At 40.1% G+C, this 25,392-nt stretch overlaps 1 protein-coding gene and 1 pseudogene across 2 annotated transcripts; one reads left to right on the top strand and one right to left on the bottom strand.

Moving 5' to 3' along the window:
* The first annotated feature begins 748 nt into the window (after positions 1-748).
* LOC109879310 (uncharacterized) lies at positions 749-4,016 on the top strand. Of its 2 annotated transcripts, XM_020471488.2 has the most exons (6): positions 757-1,602; positions 1,731-2,075; positions 2,232-2,276; positions 2,467-2,580; positions 2,680-2,714; positions 2,834-4,016. In XM_020471488.2, the coding sequence occupies exons 1-6, from the start codon at positions 1,530-1,532 to the stop codon at positions 2,951-2,953; spliced, it is 732 nt and encodes a 243-aa protein (XP_020327077.2). In that variant the 5' UTR covers positions 757-1,529; the 3' UTR covers positions 2,954-4,016. The 2 variants fall into 2 exon arrangements, with proteins under 2 accessions (XP_031688118.1, XP_020327077.2); XM_031832258.1 differs by lacking the exon at positions 2,467-2,580 and having other exon boundaries at positions 749-1,602.
* Positions 4,017-12,665: 8,649 nt separating this feature from the next.
* Positions 12,666-16,697, bottom strand: LOC109879309 (uncharacterized; annotated as a pseudogene).
* Positions 16,698-25,392: the final 8,695 nt, after the last annotated feature.

The raw sequence follows: 25,392 nt of genomic DNA, 5'->3' as shown, positions 1-25,392 counted from the left end.
AGATTCCATGATCCAGCACCTCATTTGGCAGCTTGTGTCTGAGTCAGTCCAGCCAGGAGAGTCAAGGTAATTCACTTATTTCACCAATTTACCATTTACAGAGTTTTATAGCAGGCATATTTGTGACCTGTATTGTAAGATAAAATGGAATATTACCTGATATTCCTCCAATAAAACATTTATTGAAAATGAGCAGATTGAAATAATCAAATCCTTTGGTTTCAGAGTATGATTTTCCCCTGACTCTTACCGCTCTTGTCTGGCCGCATCAAACATTGTCATTGTGATTCTATTGTCATTCTACTGTCATGGGGAATATGCAAGGAAAGGAACAAAGGACTTAGAGGTATAGAAAGACTCATCATTTGCATCTAATGTGCATATTAATAGCTACTAATCGACTTACTGTTATGTATGTTTCACAGTAATGTTCGACGATGTGTCCATGTAAGAGGAAAATATACTGCTTCAGTAAGATTGCTTGTATACTGTACTTAATGTAATTTTTTTACTACCTATTTTTTTTTATCTGAACTGATAGATTACCAACTGCACCAGTCCATCAGGTAACCTTTAGCATATAATCCCCCCCCCCCCATAGAAATTATTAGAATACTAATATTATTAGATACATTATTAAACTTTAGCGATCAGAGACCTGATCTCTAAATAAAAGGCTACATAAAATGCAAGAAAATGGGATAATATCATTTTCTCCTCACACGAGGCACCAAATATAAGTATTATTAACTACACCGTTTGTTTTGGTCAGAAACCTTACCAATTCCTTCATTTGAAACATATATATATATATTTCTCCTTCTCAAGAGAATCATACCGGATTGCTGAATTACATAACATTTGTTTTGGTTGTTATCATCATCATCATCTTGATTGCAACTAACATATTCACAAGCAGAATTACAACCCAGAGAGGCCGGATAGACAGAGCTGAGCGTCCTGTTGGGCTGACACTACCATGTTTATCTTCTATGATCAAATGTAATGCAGCGAAACTCAGAATACCTTTAAGGTATAGGTGGACTAAAAGCCAAGGCTCCTGCTAACTGCATGAGTTCTTCAGTTCAGTGATCTACTTGGTGAAGTCAGAGGAGCACCACCTATTGGTTAACAACCACCAATTCTAGCCAATAGTTATCTACCCCAGGGGGTGGATAGAATGCCCAAAATAATGATTAGACGCAACCTTAATTGGTGTCATCACTGTGAAAACATATTTTTTATGTTTACTGTAACCCAGAACATTTGTTTAAATGTTATAATTGACAATATACACTATGTTTAACAAACTTAAAATGGTAAATTCTGGGAACTTCTATGATGATAAACTACAGCCTACAGACTAATATCTTATCATTCTCTCTCTCAAACCAAATGTAAGAGTGGAAAATCAGTGGTTGGTGGTAAGAAAAAAATAATATTTTGTCATTTTATGCAGCTATAGCTCTCACACCATGTCCCGCCCCTAATCACAAATTACTTTCATCTAAAGACGTAGTTCTTCCTTCATGGACTGGCAGTGTGTATCTAAACACAGAATGGTACACATATATTTATCAGCTCTTGTCATCTACGGCTTGTGTGAGTTATCTAAGTCATTATGATTTTGTGATTCATAGTTGAGACTAGGTTTAGGTATAGTAGTGCATGAGTGAACAGAAAGTTCTATGTTTGGGATTGTTTCTAAACCTTTGTCTTCTTTCTTTCAGGTCTGACCCCTGTTGTGTCTGCCTCTCCTCCTCCCTCAGTGGTAGCCCAACCTGGAGATAATGTTACTTTTCACTGCACGGATGTCACTGGTGCTCCAGGACATGTTGGCTGGTTCAAGCAAGACAATGGCTCAGAGCCCCTATGCATCGCATCTATGTACAGTTCTGAGCCAACTGTCCAACATCATAATGGTTTTCAGCCCAGCCATATGGAAATGTTCATCAGCCATAGAAACATTTTCCTCAAAATCACAGAGGTGGATGAAGCTGATTCTGGTGTTTACTTCTGTGGGATGTTTGATAAATACATAATCTTCACCAATGCGACTGTCCTGAAGGTCCAAGGTAATCATTTCAACAACTTGTCTGCTATGACTCCAACTGCACTAACATGTATCTGATGTATCAGAGATATTATTGAGAAGATGTTGGAGATATAACTCTATCGTACTACAGTGGAAATAACTGCAGGAATGTTTAACTCTCCTAATCGTCCAAAAGGTCGCAACATTTCAGAAAAGGACCTTACAGAGAACTGTGAAGAAGGTATGTTTATTCTGTTATGTTAAGTGAGAATCTTTCGTAAATTAATTAATATTATCTACCATTAAAGTACAGCCGAATAGAAACAAAGTGCAACGGCATCTTAAACCAATCCAGACTGAGAATCTTCCATTGGTAGCAAACAGGGTAATGTTTTAAATAGTTCTTATTCTGATTGAAATCGATTTTGTAGGAATGTACCTCATTCCATTGGTTGTGATCCTGGGTGTTGTAACTGCGGCACTACCTATAGTCTTCCTCATCCTGGTCCTCAAGATCAGACGAGACACAAAAAGACACAACACAGGTAGAAGCCCATTTCATGATAATATGGGGCCTGTGAACTAGAATGAAATGATGTGTTCACCTCTTCTCTCATCCCATCTCTCTTTCATATCCTATTCAGGAACTGATTCTCAACGACAACCACAAAGTGATCAGGTAAACACTGTATGATTAAATACTGTATGTTCAGCCATATTTTTTAAATACAATTCAGAAATACTAATCAGAAACACTGTAAATTATAATTGTATGTGATGATATTTATAAATCTACAGATACAAGATCCAGATACATTGAATTATGCCGCCCTGAATTTCACCTCCAAGAAGAGGAAGATGGAGAGGAGAAGAGAGAAGGAGCTGGACCCCCATGTAGTGTATGCTGCTACAAGATGATAAAGTGGAGGAGGATGGAAGAGGAGGACAATTGGTTGGCCATATCTTTTTATATAAGTTCAAATCTTGCTATATTGTATCTGTATAGTTAAGTTAGGTCAGTGCTATAGAGTGTGGTTAGAGAGGAGGAGTTAGAAGTAAAAACACAACTGTTTAAGAGCCACAGAGTAGTTGCCTTTTTTGGCCTCTCTTAACTTAGATCTCTGTTGTGTGTGTTGGTGATTATTAATTTTTTTATAGGGTGACCCTGAGGGACAAAGTACCCAGCAGTAGACAACTGTATTATACTGATCACTTCTAAAGATAAATAAACAGTTCAACCAAAATAGCCTTTGTCATGATGTTATTCGTCAATTAGCATTTCCTCTCTTGGCTTTGCACTGATCACAGCCCCCTATTTCGAGAAGCACCTTTTAAGGAGAATATGATTGGGGTCTGAGTTAGAGGAGGGGCAAGGGAGGAACACATCACTTCCTGTAGTTTGAGTGAGAAGAAGAAGTAGCTCAGTGTAGAGTGAAACCTGCTGAGGTGAACATCACTGGGCCTCTCATAGACTGAGCAATGAGATGGCTATTATGTCTCTTTCTCTGTCGCTCTCTCTCTCTCTCTGAGTATGTTTTGCCAGATTTACTGTCCACCTGCCAACCGAGTGTTGTTGGTGAAGCATCTAATCTTTGAATCTCTTTTTAAAAAATGGGCAAAATATTTAGGTGTGTGTCACAGGTGTGACTGATTGCCTCACTAAATATCCCTTTTAACCCCTGTTTCTGTTTGTTTGAGGTACGGCCGCCCACAGGAATTGAGGCAGTCCAGGGGCATGGTGGATCCCTTTGTTGGCTGAGAGAGCATGCGTTTGTTGAGATCATACAGAGGACTTTCAGTTGAAGCAATGGTACTAAAGAGAGAATATGTTTTCAGGGCTTCACCACTTCCTGTGTCACTTTCTGTTTGTTTTGTTTTTTCAATTTTGTGTTTTGTTTGTGATTTAGAAATTTAGAAAACAACGATGAAAGGGAACGTGTGACCACCGCTATTCCCTATTAAAAAGTGTTGTTTGTTGAAACTGTTGTCTGCCTCTACTTTACTCTGCCTGCTCATCCCAGATCCAAACGAACCAGTGTACGTCCGGGTTCCCAAAGGCATCTTAAGGCAAAGTTAATAGTTAGAACCATAGGATCCTGTGTTTCTAATAATGAATCTAGCCTTAATATGCTTTAGGGAAACCGGACCCTGGTCACTTTTCAAGTGTAAATGTGTGGGTGGTTTGAGAGGCATTTGACAATAACGGTGATGTGAGACAGAGACACTGATCAGCTGTAACTTGTAACTTTCCACTACATTAGGCCTAATGCATCATTCTCTTTCTCTGCTTAAGACGAGCACCCAGCACTACACTTCTCTTCATCTGTTCATCTGGACGATAAATACCAGACCAATGCCCCTCAGTTAGATGTGAAAAGTATGTGAAGAATATAAACAAGATAAAATGATTTCCCATACCCTAAGCATTCAACAAGACTACAACATCCAGGTTCTCTGTCACTTTTCGTGAAATAAAAAACTATTTTCCTTCATGATAACCTCTGGCACCTCTGACCAATGTCAGAGGAAATTTTATTTGTCACATACACATGGTTAGCAGATGTTAATGCGAGTGTAGCGAAATGCTTGTGCTTCTAGTTCCGACAATGCAGTAATAACCAACAAGTAATCTAGCTAACAATTCCAAAACTACTACCTTATAGACGCAAGTGTAAGGGGATAAAGAATATGTACATAAAGATATATGAATAAGTGATGGTACAGAGCGGCATAGGCAAGATACAGTAGATGGTATTGAGTGCAGTATATACATATGAGATGAGTATGTAAACAAAGTGGCATAGTTAAAGTGGCTAGTGATACATGTATTACATAAAGATGCAGTAGATGCAATCAGTATCAATGTGCAGAGTGATATTTATTCATGTTTACATACAATAGCTGCATATACACAGGGATATGGCAAAAGCAAGTAACATATTACATAAATCTACTGACGTTTGTCTTATATGTATCTATTTCCTGGTGGTGTGGATGATGATGAAGATGGTCAGACAGCAGAGGAGACCTCCAGTTATTATGATGGAGAGAAGGATAAGGATTCCCAAGTCACCTTTTAAAATAAAATAACTTACTCAGTCACAGGCAGTTGAATAAGATGTTGGGGCCTGGAATCTGCACCTTTTCCTGAGCAATAAACTGTTAATTCAAGACCTCAATCTCAATCTAGTTCAGGTACTATATTGTAAAATACAGTAGATACAAAGTGTATTGTCAGAAAGAATATGTTTAAATCTTAAATACATAGGCATGATCCTCCCTTTCGTTTGAATAGTACGTTTGCATTAATACAGCTGGCCCTACTGCTGCAAATAACTGAGAGTTGGCCAGGCAGAGTTTTGTCATTGCCCTCCTCTGTAGATAGAGCCCCATGTTGTGTATACTGGTCGTGTATACTGGTCTGTCAGATGAGAGTGAGAGTCAAGGGGTTGGCGGTCTTATATGAATGGAGTGATGATCCACAGGCCTGATTGGGGTCCTCTATAAGTGTCAGTTAACACCCATATCCTGCAGTTTGTTCTTCGTGGTCTAATTGACAATATAAAAGTTTACAGTGCCTCAACCACAGCGTGAGGTGACAGGAACGTGAAGGCTGGAGCCAGTGATGGCCTGATATTATTGGTTAGTAGCCATGACACCCAGACTTATCTGAAGGCTCTGATCATGAGCCAAAAGCCCTGTTTCTGAAAAGATCTGTCTACTTTTGTAGCTGTAGCTACAGCCAGGCAAGGGTTAGGGTTAAGGTTAGGCTAGGTCTTTGGTTGGGGCTGGGGTTAGAGGTTATGAAATCGCTTTAGGGTAAGTGGATAGCTAGTTGAACATCTATAAACCATCTGTAGGGGACTATCTAAATAATGCATAACCAGCACTAACTCTGATAGGCTGTAGCCTTGTGGTCTCCTATGAACTCAACCGAACCCAAACGCTTCCTCAAACATGTTAAACCTTGTGGTGTGTTTAACTGTAGGTCATTTACTTTGATGTGCACATATATTTAAACACTTATCTTTTGATATTCCACATAAAATGCCTTTAAATGTGTCAGTTCAGCTTTCTGTAAATTGACATTGCTGTCCAATAACAAGAACCACACCCCCTACCAATGAAATCCCTCACTGTGATCTCAGAGTGAATGAAGAGGTGTTCTCTGATTCACAACCAGACAGATCAGAATAGATCTTCACACAGAATGGCCAGTATAGGCCTACTATTTATTTATTTTATCTTATACTTTTATAGCCTACTGGACTCATAGAGTCGGCAGGTAGCCTAGTGGTTAGAGCGTTGTAACCGAAAGGTTGTCATTCTGCCCCTGAACAAGGCAGTTAACCCACTGTTCCTAGGCCATCATTGAAAATAAGAATTTGTTCTTAACTGACTTGCCTAGTTAAATAGAGGTATTTTTTTAATAAACAGGGATCTTGTTGGCGCGAGTGACTCTTTGAACTTACAATGGCTAGCCCCAAGTCATTATATTTTTTTCTTGTGCTTTATGCTATTTGCCTCATGCTTTGTTGACTAACTTGCTTGTTTATCCAACCGTGGGACAGACTATGTTTGTTCCCACACTCGGGACTCTGACTCTTTATTGGTTACAAGGACTCTTGGCCTTCCATCCTATTCTAACCACCTCTCACGGGCTTTGTATTCATGTTTCCTGATGAAATTGCTGTACAATATGATCTTGTTGCCATGTGATGCACATTCAAATTTCACATCCCTTCTAACGCGACTATCCCCGATGCTCCTCCCTCTTTTTCCTGTGCCCCGCTACAAGGTTTCTCCCTGCAGGCAGTCACTGAGTCTGAGGTGCTAAAGGAGCTCCTTAAACTTGACATGAAAACAACATCTGGGTCAGGTTTAGATCGTTTCTCGGTTTCATGGCAGCCACGGTTCGTCCTTTATTTAAAGGGGGAGATCGAGATGATTCTAACTGTTATAGGCCAATTTCTATTTTGCCCTGTTTATCAAAAGTGTTGGAAAATCTTGTCAATAATCAACTGACTGGCTTTCTTGATGCCTATAGTATTCTCTCTGGTATGCAATCTGGTTTCCGCTCTGGTTATGGACTGCAACCTTAAAAACCTCTTAGGGATAGGGGGCACTATTTTCACGTCCGGATGAAAAGCGTGCCCAAAGTAAACGCTCTGCTACTCAGGCACAGAAGCTAGGATATGCATATTATTAGTAGATTTGGATAGGACAAACTCAGAAGTTTCTAAAACTGTTTGAATAATGTCTGTGAGTATAACAGAACTGATTTGGCAGGCGACACCCGAGCACAATCCATCCAGGGAAAACATTTTTTGAGGTCAATGTGTTTTCCATTAGGTTTCTATGGGAAGCCCTTTTTAATTAATAGGAATCTGGTTGCAGTTCCTATGGCTTTAGAAATTGGTTGATGTTTTTCTTTTGAGAAATGAAGCAGTTGTCCTGTTCTTTCCATGTGTCACTCAGATGGACTCAAGTCTTTTGGTGCGCGCGACCTGGAACGCGCTTCACGCTGTTTTTATCTGGTATTGAAAACAGTTTATCCCATCTTAAAGTTTATCGATTATTTACGTTTAGGGTACCTAAGGTTGGATTAGGAACGCTGTTTGAAATGTTTGGACCAAGTTTACAGGTAACTTATTAGATACTTTGTAGGCATGTTGGGCGAGTTGGAACCAGTGTATTTCTGAATTGACATTTTGGGGATATAAAGAAGGACATTATCGAACAAAAGGACCATTTGTGATGTTTCTGGGACATTTTGGAGTGCCAACAGAAGAAGATCTTCAAAGGTAAGGCATTTATTATATCGTTATTTCTGACTTTTGTGTCTCCACCTTCCTGGTTGAAAAGGATTTTCATGTGTTTGTGCTATCCTCAGATAATCACATGGTCTGCTTTCGCCGTAAAGCCTTTTTGAAATCTGACAACAAAGCTATGTTTTGTTGTATTACACTTATATTTTAGTGAATCTTGAATATGGATTTTTCTGTAGTTTGAATTTGGTGCTCTGCAATTTCACTTGGTGCGGGAAGGGATCACTAACAGGTTTCAAAGGTCCCCAATTTTATTACCATTGCCCTTGATTCTAAGCAATGTTGTGCAACTATTTTTATTGACTTTTTATTGACTCTGAGGGTTTAGAAATAGTAGTCACCTCATACAAGTACTTGGGAGTATGGCTATATGGTACACTGTCCTTCTCTCAGCACATATCAAAGCTGCAGGCTAAGGTTGAATCTAGGCTTGGTTTCCTCTATCGTAATCACTCCTCTTTCACCAGCTGCCAAACTAACCGTGATTCAGATGACCATCCTACCCATACTAGATTATGGAGATGTAGTTTATAGATCGTCAGGTGAGGGTGCTCTCGAGCAGCTAGATGTTCTTTACCATTCGGCCATCAGATTTTCCACTAATGCTCCTTATAGGAGACATCACTGCACTCTATACTCCTCTGTAAGCTGGTCATCTTTGTATACCCGTCACAAGACCCACTGCTTATTTATAAAACTCTCTTAGGCCTTCTTACTCCCTCCAATCTGAGATACCTACTGCAGCCCTGATCCTCCACATACAACACCCATTCTACCAATCACATTCTGTTAAAGGTCCCCAAACCACACACATCCCTGGGTCGCACCTCTTTTCAGTTCACTGCAGCTAGCGACTGGAACGAGTTACAAAAAACACTCAAACTGGTCAGTTTTATCTCCAGCTCTTCATTCAAAGACTCAATCATGAACTTTACTGACAGTTGTGGCTAATTTGTGTGATGTATTGTTAGCTCTGCCTTCTTGCCTTGGTGCTGTTGTCCGTGCACTATAATGTTTGTACCATGCATTGTGCTGCTACCATGTTGTGTTGCTACCATGTTGTTGTCATGTGGTGTTGCTGCCATGCTATGTTGTTGTCTTAGGTCTCTCTTGATGTAGTGCTGTGGTGTCTCTCTTGTCGTGATGTGTGATTTGTCCTATATGTTTAATCCCAGTTCCCTTCCCTGCCAGAGTTCTTTTGCCTTTTGGTAGGCCGTCATTGTAAATAAAATTGTGTTATTAACTGAATTGCCGGGTTAGCCAATGTACAATCATTGGATAATAAAGTAGACGAACTACGAGCATGTATAATCCTACAAATATGTAATATCTTATGTTTCACTGAGTTGTAGCTGAATGACGAGATGAAAAACATACAGCTGGTGGGTTTTACACCTTTTCGGCAGGATAGAACAAAGACAAGGTAAGACAAGGGGTGGCGGTCTATGTATATTTGTAAACAACAGCTGGTGCACGAAATCTAAGGAAGTCTCAAGATTTTTCTCGCCTGAGGTATAGTATCTCATGATAAGCTGTAGACCACACTATTTACCAAGTTAGCTTTCATCTACATTCATCATAGCTGTCTAATTACCACCACAAACCGATGCTGGCACTAAGACCTCACTCAATGAGCTGGAAACATCCATTAGCAAACAAGAAGATGCTCATCAAAAGGTTGCGCTCCTGGTGGTTGGGGACTTTAATGCCTGAAAATCCGTTTTACCTCATTTCTACCAGTATGTTAAATGTGCAACCAGAGGGAAAAAACTCTCGACCACCTTTACTCCACACACAGAGACGCAGAGTACAAAACTCTCCCTCGCACTCCATTTGGCAAATCTGACCAGAACTCTATCCTCCTGATTCCAGCATACAAGCAAACCTAAAGCAGAAAGCACAAGTGACTCGGTAAATAAAAAAGTTGTCAGATGAAGCAGATGTGAGTAAGACCTTTAAACAAGGCTGTAGGGCCAGACAGATTACCAGGACTAGTACTCGAAGCATGCGCTGACCAACTGGCAAGTGTCTTCACTGACATTTTCAACCTGTCTCTGAATGAGTCTGTAATACCAACATGTTTCAAGCAGACCACCTTAGTCCCTGTGCCCAAGAACACTACGGTAACCTGCCTAAATGACTACCGACCCATAGCACTCACGTCTGTAGGCATGAAGTGCTTTGAAAGGCTGGTCATGGCTCACATCAACACAATTATCCCAGAAACCCTAGACCCACTCCAATTTGCATACCGCACCAACAGATCCACAGATGATGCAAGATCTATTGCACTCCACACTGCCCTTTCCCACCTTGATAAAAGGAACACCTATGTGAGTATACTCTTGATTGACTACAGCTCAGCATTCAACACCATAGTGCCCTCAAAGCTCATCACCAAGCTAAGGACTCTGGGACTAAACACGTCCCTCTGCAACTGGATCCTGGACTTCCTGATGACTGCCCCAGGTGGTAAGGGTAGGTAACAACACGTCTGCCACGCTGATCCTCAACACAGGGTCCCCTCAGGGATGCGTGCTTAGCCCCCTCCTGTACTCCCTGTTCAGAGACCTGGCAGCGTGGTGCCAGGACAACAACCTCACCCTCAATGTGAGCAAGACAAAGGAGCTGATCATGGACTACAGGAAAAGGCGGGCCGAACAGGCCCCCATTAATATCGATGGGGCTGTAGTGGAGCGGGTCCAGAGTTTCAAGTTCCTTGGTGTCCACATCACCAACAAACTATCATGGTTCAAACACACAAAGACAGTTGTGAAGAGGGCACGACAACACCTTTTACCCCTCAGGAGGCTGAAAAGATTTGGCATGGGTCCCCAGATCCTCAAAAAGTTCTACAGCTGCACCATCGAAAGCATACTGACCAGTTGCATCACCGCCTGGTATGGCAACTGCTCGGCATCTGACCGTAAGGCGCTACAGAGGGTAGTGCGTACGGCCCAGTACATCACTGGGACTATATACTAGGCGGTGTCAGAGGAAAGCCCACAAAATGGTCAAAGAATCTAATCACCCAAGTCATGGACTGTTTCTCTGCTACCGCATGGCAAGCGGTACCAGAACGCCAAGTCTAGGACCAAAAGGGTCCTTAACATCCTGAACAATTAATCAAATGGCCACCGAACTATTTACATTGATTTGTTATCTGCATAATGAATGTATTTGTTGTGTCAATTAATGGGGAGGATGAGCTTTGTGTATGGAAAGTTACTGTGAGAGAAAAGGGGAACATAATGTATGTCCAAATTCTGTTGAGTATGGTGAACAGAAGGTCACTAAGCATCATGGAGAAGGTGGGTGTGACTTTTCTTCACAGATCAGAATCCTGGTCCTTCTCTCCATCATAAGAATTTCAGTTCTCCTCTGCTGTCTGACCATATTCATCATCATCTCCACCACCAGGAAATAGAGTAGTCACTATCTGGCCAAGTTGCAAAGTCAAAAGACCCGCCTAGTTCTCCTATTTACCTTCGAAAAAGGGAGCGGCAGGGTGGTTAGAGCGTTAGACTAGTAACCGGAAGGTTGCAAGTTCAAACCCCTGAGCTGACAAGGTACAAAATCTGTCGTTCTGCCCCTGAACAGGCAGTTAACCCACTGTTCCTAGGCCGTCATTGAAAATAAGAATTTGTTCTTAACTGACTTGCCTAGTAAAATAAAGGTAATATCAAATTTGAAGACCAAAAGGCTCTGTTTTGTTTTCATAAATGTTTAGGACATAGACCATTTTGATTTTGCAGCTTGGCCATCTAGTAGGAAATAGATAAAGCTAAGGCCAATGTCAGAAGAGGTTTTTATCCCTAATAAAATAAAATAAAATGTAAAAAATGTAATATACACATTAAATCTAATGTTCTATCTCCTGTTGTTGTTAATATTGTCTGACCTTAGGCACCTTTTCTGAGATGTCGTGTCATTTCAAACATATTGGGACCTTGTGTAGAGGAGTGGCCAGTAAGAAACACATCACTTCCTGTTGTGACAGGAAGAAGCGGCTCAGTGTTGAGTGAGACCTGCTGAGGTGAAAATTACATGGCTCTCGTTGACTATCACTGGGGGATGAAATGGCCTTTTTATGTTACACTCTGAAGGAGAGTATCTGTCTTATAGAAGTGCCATAAAATAAATTAATGCTTAGCACCTATGCATTTATATTTACTATCAATTTACTTATTGTTTTCTCTTTTTCAGTAATGATTAGTCTTGTCCCAGTAATAGTATGTTTCACCAGTCGTAATGTGCCTGCCAACAGATGCTATGGATGGTGAAGCACTTGTGGGGTTGGGGCTGAGGGACACCACCAGTAACTTTCCACTGTGCGTCATTATCTCCCTATTGAAAATGAGCAACCTGGGCCACAGGATGTCTGGCATTCAGCTCTCACCACACCAGTCAGAGCATCAAGCATCAAAACCACACATTTGCTTTTCACACCTCTCTTCATCTGTTCATCTGGTCGAAACACCAGACCCCGCTGCTCAATAAGATTAGTGTGTAAAGAAAACAAACAAGGCCATTTTCATTCTCAAGCATTCAGCAAGTGTACAAAGTCCACCTCTGACTCATGAACTCAATACATAATGACTTCAGTTTACAATGCTATTTATTCATGCTTACAATAGGTGCAAACACAGGGATTTGGCAAAAGCACATACAAAAAACGTACAAGCAATATGCTAGGTAATATATGCTAGGAAGACTTATTCCCCTCCAGTGACTGTCCTTTGCTTTATCTATTTATTTGTGTTATAGAGAAGGATGTAAATGATGAGGCAGCATAGGAGAACTCAATTTCTTATGATGGAGAGAGGGAACAGGATTCCTATCTGGGAGGCAAAGTCACCACCCTCAAAGTCCAACGTGATCCCGTTCCCAAACAGTACCTCCCCACATGAGGTCACTGCCTAGTAGTAAGTCCCAGCATCAGAGAGGCTGAGGTTCCTCTTGGGGAGGTTGTAGACACAGCTCTGTGGAGGAGACCCAGCCTCAGGGCTCTTCTCACACTGATCACTCCTGCCTCCATGGGTGTAAATGATTCCTGGATGTGATTCACCTGAGCCATGTCTGATCCAATAGACACTGTGTTCTCCTGCACAGGTCTCAGTGTGTATTGTACAGTTCAGAGTCACAGAGTCTCCTGGCTGGACTGTCTCAAACACAGCCTCCTGAACAACATGCTGGGTCTTGGTATGTGCACCGTTCATTGCACATAAAAACAGAAAGGTTCTACTGAATAAAAATATTGAATTAAATATTCATTCTAAGATTATCATAAACAAAGATTCTGACAAGGCCACGTAATTGAACTTCTGAAATACTTATCCTCATGAATCAGAAATATACCAGTCCCAAAATTCGTGGGGTCATAATCGCGTTCACGACAGTAATATATCCCCACGTCTGACACCATGGCATCTGAAATAGTCCTCACAAAAAGGCTCTTGCTCCTCCCCGCAGCAAACCGAGGTTATTAAACTCCCAATTGAATGTAACTGTGTTGGAGGAAGCATAAAGACTTAGCATTAACATTGGAGCTTGTTCAACTGTGAGCTTACACCATTAGCGGTAGACTGTGGTAAGCACGTCAGAAATGAAGCATCCTAAATGAACTGTTCCAGGGATGAAGGTCTTCCAAACATCAGTCTCAGTGACAGCAGTATTACAGTTTTTTTCTGATTGCTTAGGCATTATCTTTGAAACTATAGGCTATTTTTGCAAAACTCTACACAATAACCACAAAGCCTTACACCAAACCGGCAAATCATTGTACATCTCTTGCAAAAGCAAACAATTCATGCAAAACTCTTCAAACTCTTTAAAAAAAACTCTTTTTTTGCGTCAGTACAGTACACACAAACAATCATTTGAATAAGCACACGAAGCACCAACTACTCACTGATAGTATAAATGAAAACACTGCTAAACCCTGAGTGCAGGGCATAGCAGTTTCCCCATCCTCTCCTTCTCCCCCGTCCTATTTCACCTCTTTCTTCTCCTCCTCCTCCTCTTCCTCCTCCTCCTCCTCATCCTCCTCTAGTTCTCACCCCTCTGACTCTCTGTCCAACATTGGCCACCATTGTTGTCCAAACCAAATGTTTACATGTGGCCTATTTATAGTGGTCAAGCTCTGATTTGTAAGTGAATTCATTATTTAAAAGTGTTTTCACGTTTTCGTGGAAAGGCAATTGGCGAAATAGTGTAGCAATGTAGAGATCAATGTTTACAGTTTTGCTAGAAGTGTGTTAGTAAACTGCACACTGGGTGTAAAGCAATCAGTTGTGTTTACAGTCTTGCAAAAAGTGTGTTATAGAATTGCAAACTGAGTGTAAAGCAGAGAACGAATGCATTGGCTACAAGTGTTAATGGTTTCAGGGATAGTGCTTCAAGAATCACTGTTAGTGTTTAAGCATTCAGAAAAAAACTGTAATAAAGTATACACATATCATAGTTCAAGCATGTACTGTAACAAGTCCATAATAGTTATACGGTGAACACCATGAACACACAATATAAACTACATGACCAAAAGTATGTAGACACCTGCTCATCAAACATTTCCCAGCTAGCAATGAGGAATAGGCCCAGAATCGGGTGTCAACTCAGCCCGGAATCAAAATGAACAACTGCCCAGAATCGGCCCAAGTGCATCGGACCGTTTCTGTCTACCAGAATTCAGCCAACTTTTAAATAAATGTATACAAAATTACCCGATTCAGTCATTTTAAATATTACTATTATACATACAAATTATACCCATCCACAAAAAATGTTGTGTCGGAGGAAACACCATACACCTGGTGACAGTGCATGCGCCTAGCCTGCCACAAGAGTCACTACAGCGCAATGGGACAAGGACAATTGTGCGTCACCTCATGGGTCTCCCGGTCACAGCCAGCAAGAGTCTTGAACCAGGATCTGTAGAAACGCAGTTGCACTGTGAGGCAGTGTCTTAGACCGCTGGGCCCCTTGGGAGGTTCCATCCACAAAGTTGTAATGCTTATCAATTGCCTTGCACAAAGTATAAAAATACAAAAAATACTACATATGTCTCAAAGAATTTCATTTAAATGTTCATTCTATTTTTTGATCACAGAAACAATGAGGAAAATATGGAAAAATAAATAATGAAATGTTAATTATATGAAACAGTCCGTGTAATCATCTGCCAGAAAGTAGCCCCAATCAGCCCGAGCCCCAAGTAATATATACATTTGGGCCAGATAACTCTCACCGGAATCGGTCGTTGTACCAATTCATCCCAAAGGTGTTCGATGGGATTGTGGTCAAAGCTCTGTGCAGGCCAGTCAAGTTCTTCAACACCGATCTTGAGAAATCATTTTGGTATGGACCTCGTTTTGTGCACAGGGGCATTGTCAGATCTTAATTTGAGCTGTATCCTGCCGGAACAGGATCCGGCACCTCTCAGATTTGACTTTGTTTGTTCCGGCACCTATTTGCCCGGATACCTCTCGCGGCATTAATTATTAATTCTTTCACTGTTCGCACTGTAGATGTTCTAATAAAAGCGATCCGCGTTAAATCAAATTGCCCCCCAGAAAGACCATTATGTAAAAGTGCTGTAAATATTCTGTGTAATCATCCTATCCTGTCACACTGATTCCAGACCTGCTCTCTTCTTTGTACATAAGTTATGGGGAGGGCCGGCGTTGTAAGTAACTGATCTTGACACAGGCCTTGGTAGTGGTGGTCAGCTAGTGAAGAGGTCCCTACATAATCACATCACTTAGTGTAGGCTTAGTCGTCTCACTACTGAATTTGAATCGTGGGAACCCCCCCCCCACAAAAAAAAAATGGGTAAGAAAAGACAATCGAGTTTGATGACAATTTTCAAGTAAAGAAATCCAGAGAAAGATGGTGAATCTAACCCAGAATGAGCCAGAGAACTGTTATTGCCGGAGGAGAGGAGTGAGGGGCAAACTGTTCCTGATGGTGATGCCTTAGCTAGCAGCACTGCTAATCTTGCCAGTTCAGCATCACCACTGGCACCTCCACTAGCTAGTAGGGCTGCTAGCGAGTCAGACTCAGCGGGAGATGGAGATGTGGGGGAGGGGGTCAGTGCATCCCCTGGGGAAGTGCTCGGAGCAGGTGTAATTTGCAGTTCAAGTACAAGCAAACATATAACCCCTGGCTTGTCATTCATAATTTCAAAGTTGGGCTGTACAACATGCAAAGGTAGGGAGCTTGGGTCTCGAAATGACTGGATGGATTAAACTAGCAAAAGAGTGGGTGGAATGTACATAAAATAAAATAAAAAATACCCCTCGGAAAAAAATATTTCATGCCCAAACCAAGGGGCATTTGGTGGCAGCAAGCCTTGTAGACAAGGCTAAAGAGGATACCCAGGTTATTGTTATTAACACTCAAAATGAAAAAATAGACACTACAGCCAGAGTCTTCCGAACAGCCTTAGAAGGAGGCTTAATGTCACAGCCACAGGCCCACTCATGGCTTTGAGCAAGCAATGGACTCTCAGAAGTTAAATTTGATTTGATGTATGGAGAGTCATTGTGTGGAGGTTTTGAAAACAATGGTAGGACATGTTTTGTACTGTGAAGGTAATCTGAATATAGTTTTTTTCCCACATACTTTTGTATATATAGTGTACCTGGCCTTACCTGCTTGAAATAACAGAGAGCTAGAAAGACAGTTTCGTCATTATCTTCCTCATGTGTAGACTAGTCATTCTGTCTGTCAGATTACAGTGACTGTCTTACATGGCTGGAGTGTTGGGCCCAGGCCAGGACTGATTGGCTATTCTGAGACCAACAGAGAAGGATGAGGACAGCCTTCTCTATCATAGCCCTACTTCGAACAGCGAACTCTGAAGTTATGAATAATAAATAGTCATGAATAAAGACATGAATAATCACATGGTTAATCAAATTCTATGTCAAGGCCATCAGACTGCTAAACAACAATCACTAACTCAGAGAGGCTGCTGCCTACATTGAGACCCAATCACTGGACACTTTAATAAATGCATCATTAGTCACTTTAAACAATGCCACTTTAACCTCTCTGGTACAAGTGGGGCGCTAGTGTCCCACCTTGACAACACCCAATGAAATTGCAGGGTGTCAAATTCAAAACAACAGAAATCCCATAATTAAAATTCCTCAAACATACAATTATTATCCACCATTTTTAGGATAAACTTCTTGTAAATCCAACCACAGTGTCCAATTCCAAATGATTATGTTAGGTCAGCACCTAGTCACAGAAAACCATACAGCCATTTTTCCAGCCAAAGAGAGGAGTCACAAAAAGCAGAAATAGAGATTAAATAAATCACTACCCTTTGATGATCTTCATCAGATGGCTCTCATATGACTTCATGTTACACAATACATGTATGTTTTGTTCGATAAAGTTCACATTTATATCCAAAGATCTCAGTTTACATTGGCGCGTTATGGTCAGAAATGCATTGTCTCAAACAAACATCCGGTGAAAGTGCCGAGAGCCACATCAAATTACAGAAATACTCTTCATAAACATTGATAAACGATAGAAGTGTTAAACATATGAATAAAGATAAACGTCTCCTTAATGCAACCGCTTTGTCAGATTTCAAAAAGGCTTTACGGAGAAAGCACACTTTGCGATTATGTTAGGTCTGCACCTAGCCACAGAGACCCATACAGCCATTTGTGTGTCACAAAAGTCAGAAATAGCACTAAAATTAATCACTTACCTTTGATGATCTTCATCTGGTGGCACTCCCAGGTCTCCATGTTAGACAATAAATGTTTGTTTTGTTCGATAATGTCCCTCTTTATGACCAAATACTTCCTTTTTGTTCACGCGTTTTGTCCAGTAATCCGAATGCGCGTGTACTAAGTCCAGACGAAAAGTTTTTAAAAAGTACAATAAAGGTTAATAGAAACATGCCAAACGATGTTTAAACGTTGATTGAAAGTGCTGTAACTCCCTCATTTTTCAGAGTAAAAGCCTGAAACAATGACTAAAGACTGGCCACATGTAGAGGAAGCCACAGAGCTTGTGAACTGGGTCCTAAGTCTTTGTATGGTGGATAGGCTTTCTATGGAAAAACAGCCTTTTAAAATAATAGTACTTCCTGGTTGGATTGTCCTCGGGTTTTCGCCTGCCATATCAGTTCTGTTATACTCACAGACATTATTTTAACAGTTTTGGAAGCTATAGAGTGTTGTCTATCCAAATATACTAATTATATGCATATCATATCATCTGGGCCTGAGTAGCATGCAGTTTAATATGGGCACGCTTTTCATCCAAAATTCTGAATGCTGCCCCCTACCCTAGTGAAGTTAAATAATGGCACGTTAGTAATGTTTACATATCTTACATTACTCATATCACATGTATATACTGTATTTTACACCATCTATTGCACCTAGCCTATGCCGCTCGGCCATCGCTCATCCATATGTACATATTCTCATTCACCCCTTTAGATTTGTGTGTATTAGGTTGTTGTTGGGGAATTGTTAGATATTACTGCACTGTCAGAACTAGAAGCACAAGCATTTCGCTACACTCGCATTAACATCCGCTAACCATGTGTATGTGACCAATAGAATTGGATTAATTTGATTTGAAGGTGGACTCCAATCAAGTTGTAGAAACATCTCAAGGATGATCTGTGGAAACAGGATGCACCTGAGCTCAATTTCAAGTCTCATAGCAAAGGGTCTGAATACTTATGTAAATGAGGTATTTCTGTTTTAAATTTGTAATACATTTGCAAAAAACAGTTTTTGCTTTGTCATTATCGGGTATTGTGTGTAGATTGATGAGGGGAAAGAATGAATAATCCATTTTAGAATAATAAAATGTGGGAAAAGGGAAAGGGTCTTAATACTTTGTTAATGCACTTTATGTAAGTGTCACTTCTGCTTCCTGTAAATCGACATTGTGGTCCAATACCAACTACTATGCCCCCTACTACTTCCCCTACATTTTGACCTCACTGTGGTCTGTGAGATGTTTTCTGATTCTCAGCCAGACAGCGCAGAATAGATCTACAAACAGAATGGCCAGAACCTTCCTACAAGATTTACTGCTCTATGGATTGAGTAAGTAAACTACTGCTAATTAACATCGAGACTAAAATGGATTGTATCATCTGTCCTAGAACCAAAGATGAGGTGATCAGAGTGCATTGCATGATAACGTTTAGTGCACCACTTTTTTCTAACATGTACATGTGATATCACCGATTATAGTCAATAACGTAGGACTTTGTTATTTGTATTTCAGCTTTGGTCTCTCTCTGTTTTGGATTCTCAGTCTCAGACTATGGTGGTCCGTATTGGGGATACCGTCTCCTTGCAGTGCTCCAATGTTACAATGGTTGTGGGACACACAGCCTGGTTCAAGCAAGTCAACGGATCAGAGCCTGTGTGTATCTCGTCTATGTACGAGTTTAATTCAACACCCGATCTCCACAATGGTTTTGAAAGGAGCCATTTGGAAATGTTCAGCAACCACACCACTATCTTTCTCAAAATCACACAAGTGGAAGTAGCTGACTGTGGCCTGTATTTCTGTGGATTGTATCCACATCGCCACATGTTCTTTGTCAACGCAACATATCTAAAAATTCAAGGTACGTTTTGAACAATTTATTTGGCTTTCGATACATTAGAAAATGTTTAGCAAGCTAATCATGAGTCATCATGAAACAAAGGCAAACCATTGCTGGTCATATTTTGTAGAATTCTATTTAGAAAAAAAGACCTCTATTCTTACACATCTCAATGTTACAGGGCACAATGGTGGTGAGGAAAACCCAGAGTCATCTAAAGATGGTGAGTTTCTTTTTCTTTCTCATGCAGATTCAAAGCCATGTTTCAAAAGGAATAAAAAAACACAAACATGTTTTTGCTCTGTCACGGACTGATTTGATTCCATTTAATGTATTAGGAGAGTGTAATGGAACTATCAGTCCTGTAGCAGAGGGTGATGACATAGCAGAGGATGATGATGGAACCATGTGCCTCCTTCCCCTGGCTGTGATCCTGGGTGTTGTGACTGCTGTTCTAATGATAGTCATCCTCATCCTGGTCCTCAAGATCAGACGAGACTCAAAAACACACAACACAGGTACAATGGAGGACCATAAACGTTTTCAGCAAGGCGCATGTGTCAGATTTTAGATTCTAAATTGTGAAAAAAAACACATGCACAGGATATTTCTCTCTGACCAAATGTCTGTACAGTAACACAGAGTAAAATGTATGTTTAAACAACTGTTTGTGTCCTGCCCCAAATAATGATGTTCTTATTCAGATATCGGGGCTCAACTGCAGCCACAAAATAGCCAGGTAATAGAAACTGTCATATTTACTTGTTTTCGTACATTAACAGTACTTGATTAGAGTTGTGTGTTTTGTTAAGATTAGTTTGATATGTGTAGTCTTATTATATGTTTTCTACAGGTTCCGGATCAGGACCCAGATTCTCTGAACTACACAGCACTGAGTTTCTGTCAGAAGAGGTCCAGAAATAAGAAGACACCTAAAGGTCAAATGATGGAGATGGAGCCAAATGTTGTTTATGCTGCAACAAGATAATGTCAAATGTTTTAATGTTGATATCAGTGTAGCACTGATGAAGAACGAATATAATCTTTAGAATATTTTTTCCCTTGTAATATAGAATTTACTGATTGTTGTTGTGGTGCTCTGTAACCCAATAGAGCTCACCAGCTTTTAGTTCTAAAAAACCAATGAGTTAGCCATGGCTCGTTGGTCAAAGCCTATGGGAAGATTAATGGGGTTTTTGGAGAGTTTTTGGATAAACAACAGAAATAAGGTCTGAGGTTAACACAGGCTTAGGAGATCTGATACATTTTGTTTAGTCAGTTAACATGACCTTTATGAATTATGAAGCCTTTATGTGCTTTTTTGGTTACATAAATGCTTCAAAATTCTTAAAGTGACGATGACGAAGCTAATGACGATGATCTCACAGAACACAATCATATAAGATTTCCTAAACCTGTGTTATCCACAGACCTTATTTGCAGCGTTTATCCAAAACACTTACCAAACCCCATTTATTTCCCCATAAACTTTGATCCTCTTGAGACAGCAGCTATGGTTGGGGCTAGAGGTGCTACTACCGTGTTGTGCTGCTGCCATGTTCTTTCGCTACCATGTTGTCGTCATGTTGTGTTGCTACCATGCTGTGTTGTTGTCTTTATGTATCTTTATGTAGTGTTGTGGTGTCTCTCTTGTCATGTGTGTTTTGTCCAACATTTATTTTTAATCCCAGCCCTCGTCCCCGCAGGAGGCCTTTTGCCTCTAGGTAGGCCGTCATTGTAAATAAGAATTTGTTCTTAATTAAAACTTCTTACGGCTGAAATCCCGTTAACCTGTTGCGTGTAGGGGGCGGTATTTTGATGTTTGGATGAAAAACGTACCCAAATGAAACTGCCTATTTCTCAGGCCCAGAAGCTAGAATATGCATATAATTGTCAGATTAGGATAGAAAACACTCTAACGTTTCCAAAACTGTCAAAATATTGTCTGTGGGTATAACAGAACTGATATTGCAGGCGAAAACCTGAGGAAAATCCAACAAGGAAGAACCTAAAAGAAACAAATCTCCCTGTTCCATTGCATGCCTTCCTTCCATTTAAAGGGATATCAACCAGATTCCTTTCCCTATGGCTTACACATGGTGTGAACAGTCTTTAGACATAGTTTCAGCCTTTTATTCTGAAAAATGAGCGAGAATGATCACATTGCATCAGTGGGTGGCTTAGTGTCACCAGAGTTTTGCATGCTCAACAGCTTAGAGCAGACATTTTCTCTCTCTCTCCTATTGAAAAAGCTATGGTCCGGTTGAAATATTATCGATTATTTATTGTAAAAACAACCTGAGGATTGAATACAAAAAAACCTTTGACATGTTTCTACGAACTTTACGGATACTATTTGGAATTTTCGTCTGCCCCGTCGTGACTGCTCGAGCCTGTGGATTTCTGAACAAAACGCGCCAACCAAATAGAGGTATTTTGGATCTTTATCGAACAAATGGAACATTTATTGTGTAACTGGGTGCAAACATCCAAAGATCCTCAAAGGTAAGCGATTCATTTTATTACTTTTCTGACTTTCGTGACCAATCTACTTTGCTGTTAGCTGTTTGTAATATTTTGTCTGCTGAGAGAGATGTCCTTACATAAACTCTTGGTTTGCTTTCGCTGTAAAGCTTTTTTGAAATCTGACACACCAGGTGGATTAACAACAAGCTAAGCTGTGTTTTGCTATATTGCACTTGTGATTTCATGAAAATTAAATATTTTTAGTAATTTCATTTGAATTTGGAGCTCTGCAATTTAGTGGATGTTGACAAAAATGATCCCGCTAACGGGATGGGTGCGCCAAGAAGTTTTAACGGGATCGATTTGACAACAGCCAGTGAAAGTACAGGGCGCCAAATTCAAACAACAGAAATCTCTTAATTAAAATTCCTCAAACATACAAGTATTATACACCATTTTAAAGATAAACATCTTGTTAATCCCACCACAGTGTCCGACTTCAAAAAGGCTTTACAACAAAAGCATACCATGCGATTATGTTAGGTCAGTGCCTAGTCACAGAAAAACACAGCCATTTTTTCCAGCCGAAGAGAGGTCACAAAAAGCAGAAATAGAGATAAAATGAATCACTAACCTTTGATGATCTTCATCAGATGACACTCATAGGACTTCATGTTACACAATACATGTATGTTTTGTTCGATAAAGTTCATATTTATATCCAAAAATATCAGTTTACATTGACGTGTTATGTTCAGTAATGTTTTGCTTCCAAAACATCTGGTAATTTTGCAGAGAGCCACATCAATTTACAGAAATACTCATCATAAATGTTGATGAAAATACAAGTGTTATGCATGGAATTAAAGATATACTTCTCCTTAATGCAACCGCTGTGTCAGATTTCAAAAAAGCTTTACAGTGAAAGCACAACATGGACTAATCTGAGTACAGCGCTCAGAGACCAAAACAAGCCATACAGATACCCACCATGTTATGGAGTCAACAGAAGTCAGAAATAGCATTATAAATATTCACTTACCTTTGATGATCTTTATCGGAATGCACTCCCAGGAATCCCAGTTCCACAATAAATGTTTGTTTTGTTCAAGAAAGTCCATAATTTATGTCCAAATACCTCCTTTTTGTTCACGCGTTTAGTTCACAAATCCAAATTCACAAGGCACGTGCACTAGGTCCAGACGAAAAGTCAAAACAGTTCCATTACAGTTCGTAGAAACATGTCCAACGTTGTATAGAATCAATCTTTAGGATGTTTTTATCATAAATCTTCAACAATATTCCAACCGGACAATTCCTTTGTCTTTAGAAAGGAAAGGGAATGCAGCTCGCTCTCACGGCCGCGCGCGACTTAGATCATGGCATTCTGCCAGACCCCTTAGTCAAACAGCTCTTATTCGCTACCCGTTCACAGTAGAAGCCTGAAACAAGGTTCAAAGACTGTTGACAACTAGTGGAAGTCTTAGGAAGTGCAATCGGACTAAATTTACACTGTATCTTGGATAGGCAAAGACTTGAAAACCTACAAACCTCAGATTTCCCACTTCCTGGTTGAATTTTTTTCTCAGGTTTTTGCCTGCCATATGAGTTCAGTTATACTCACAGACATCATTCAAAGAGTTTTAGAAACCTCAGAGTGTTTTCGATCCAAATGTACTAATAATATGCATATCTTAGCTTTTGGGCCTGAGTAGCACGCAGTTTACTCTGGGCACCTTATTCATCCAAGCTACTCAATACTGCCCCCCATCCTGACTTGCCTAGTTAAATAAAGGTTAAATATATATCTATATATTTTTTTTAAATAGAGGAGGAGGGGAGCATCACTTCCTGTGCTGTGAATGACAGAAAGTAGCAGCTCAGTGTAGAGCGAGACCTGATGAGGTGAACATCACTGGGTCTCTTCTAGTCTTGACAGAAAGATAGCAATCAATCTTAAAAACTATTATTTTGAATTTATTCTAAAACTTTTAACTTTAACTTTTTTTTAAATTGAAGATGACTTTGACATGGGTGAATATCTCTAATTCGGTATAAATAAGATTTAGGATGCGAACTAGAACAAAACTGGGTTCCTTTTGACCAAACTCATAATACCTGTAATGTATCTTGAAGGTGAAATAAACAATAAAATACATATTGTTTGTATAAAATTATTTTATTTTATGTTGTGTGTATATTGGTGACACTGTTAGGCCACGTTAATATACACTGTGGTAAACACGCTTTCTCTGCTGAAGAAAGACAAGCAACCTGAACCGCTGGAAGACAGAGACTGACACTATGATATTTCAAAACATTATCTGCTGTTATCACAATTTTTATGGTTTAATTTATATGAACGCATGATGTACAATGGTATGTATGGTGGACACCTGGGGTTTGGGACACCTGTACACCGCCACCTGCTGCTTAGTAAAATAACCACACATTTAATGTGTTTTATTCCACATCTTTAACACTTGTAGGCCTACTTCAACCATAGTGCATCCATGACGTGTTTGAATGCATGGGGAATGGATCCATTACCATTAGGCCTACTGCACTAATGTTGAACGTGCCGAGGCAGATGTCAATACTCTCAGCAGACTCATCTCATGCATTCGCTGCAGACTCAGCATCTTCAAACTGTGGTCAGTGTCACCTTGCTGGTGTGAACCTCGATGGAAGAAAAAACACATACATCTTTGTGGTCAGAAGTTTCCACGGAACAATAAAACAATCAGACATCAAGCCATCACAAATTTGGCATCAACATTTTTTTCTTCGGTGCTTTTGAGATCACACCTCATCTTTTCTGAGACATTGAGTTATATTTGTTATGGTTTGTTACCAAGGCAGTTTGATTTGCATACTAGATAATGATGTTGCTAATTGTGCTCCTAGGGCCTGTGATAAGCCGTGTGGTAACTTTGGTCAACATGCACTTTTAGGAAATCTGTATTTCTTCTGGACACAGGGATTCTGATAACCCACAAACAATACTTTTGACCTTATTTGACCTCCAACACTTTCTGTTATAGTTTCATATTGCCGCCAATCAAAGCCTTGTTTACACTTACCTGACAAACTGACAAAAATATCTACCTATAACATCAATCAAACAAGGTCTGCATCCGAAATGGCACACTATTCCTTATACAGTGCCTTCAGAAAGTATTCACACCCCTAGATTTTTTAAACATTTTGTTGTGTTACAAATTGGGATTCAAATTGATTTAATTGTCTTTTTTTTGTCAACGATCGACACAAGATACTATTTTCATGTCAAAGTTGAAGACACATTCTAATGTGTAAAACATTCATGAAAAACTAAACACTAACATAACTTGATGAGATAAGTATTCAACCCCTGAATCAAAACATGTTAGAATCACCTTTGGCAGCAATTACAACTGTAAGTCTTTCTGGGTAAGTCTCTAAGAGCTTTCCACACC

This window comes from Oncorhynchus kisutch, linkage group LG9, assembly GCF_002021735.2.
Source record: "Oncorhynchus kisutch isolate 150728-3 linkage group LG9, Okis_V2, whole genome shotgun sequence".
NCBI classification, from domain to species: Eukaryota; Metazoa; Chordata; class Actinopteri; order Salmoniformes; family Salmonidae; genus Oncorhynchus; species Oncorhynchus kisutch.
The sequence above is the reverse complement of the archived record's forward strand: the minus strand, read 5'-3'. Positions and strand labels throughout refer to the sequence as shown.

Bases quoted from the DNA above. Each gene is read 5' to 3' on its own strand.
- LOC109879310 (XM_020471488.2), top strand. From the start codon at position 1,530: ATGGACTGGCAGTGTGTATCTAAACACAGAATGGTACACATATATTTA. The intron at 1,603-1,730 runs GTGAGTTATCTA...TCTTTCTTTCAG, and splicing joins TCTTGTCATCTACGGCTTGT to GTCTGACCCCTGTTGTGTCT. The intron at 2,076-2,231 runs GTAATCATTTCA...ATCGTCCAAAAG, and splicing joins GACTGTCCTGAAGGTCCAAG to GTCGCAACATTTCAGAAAAG.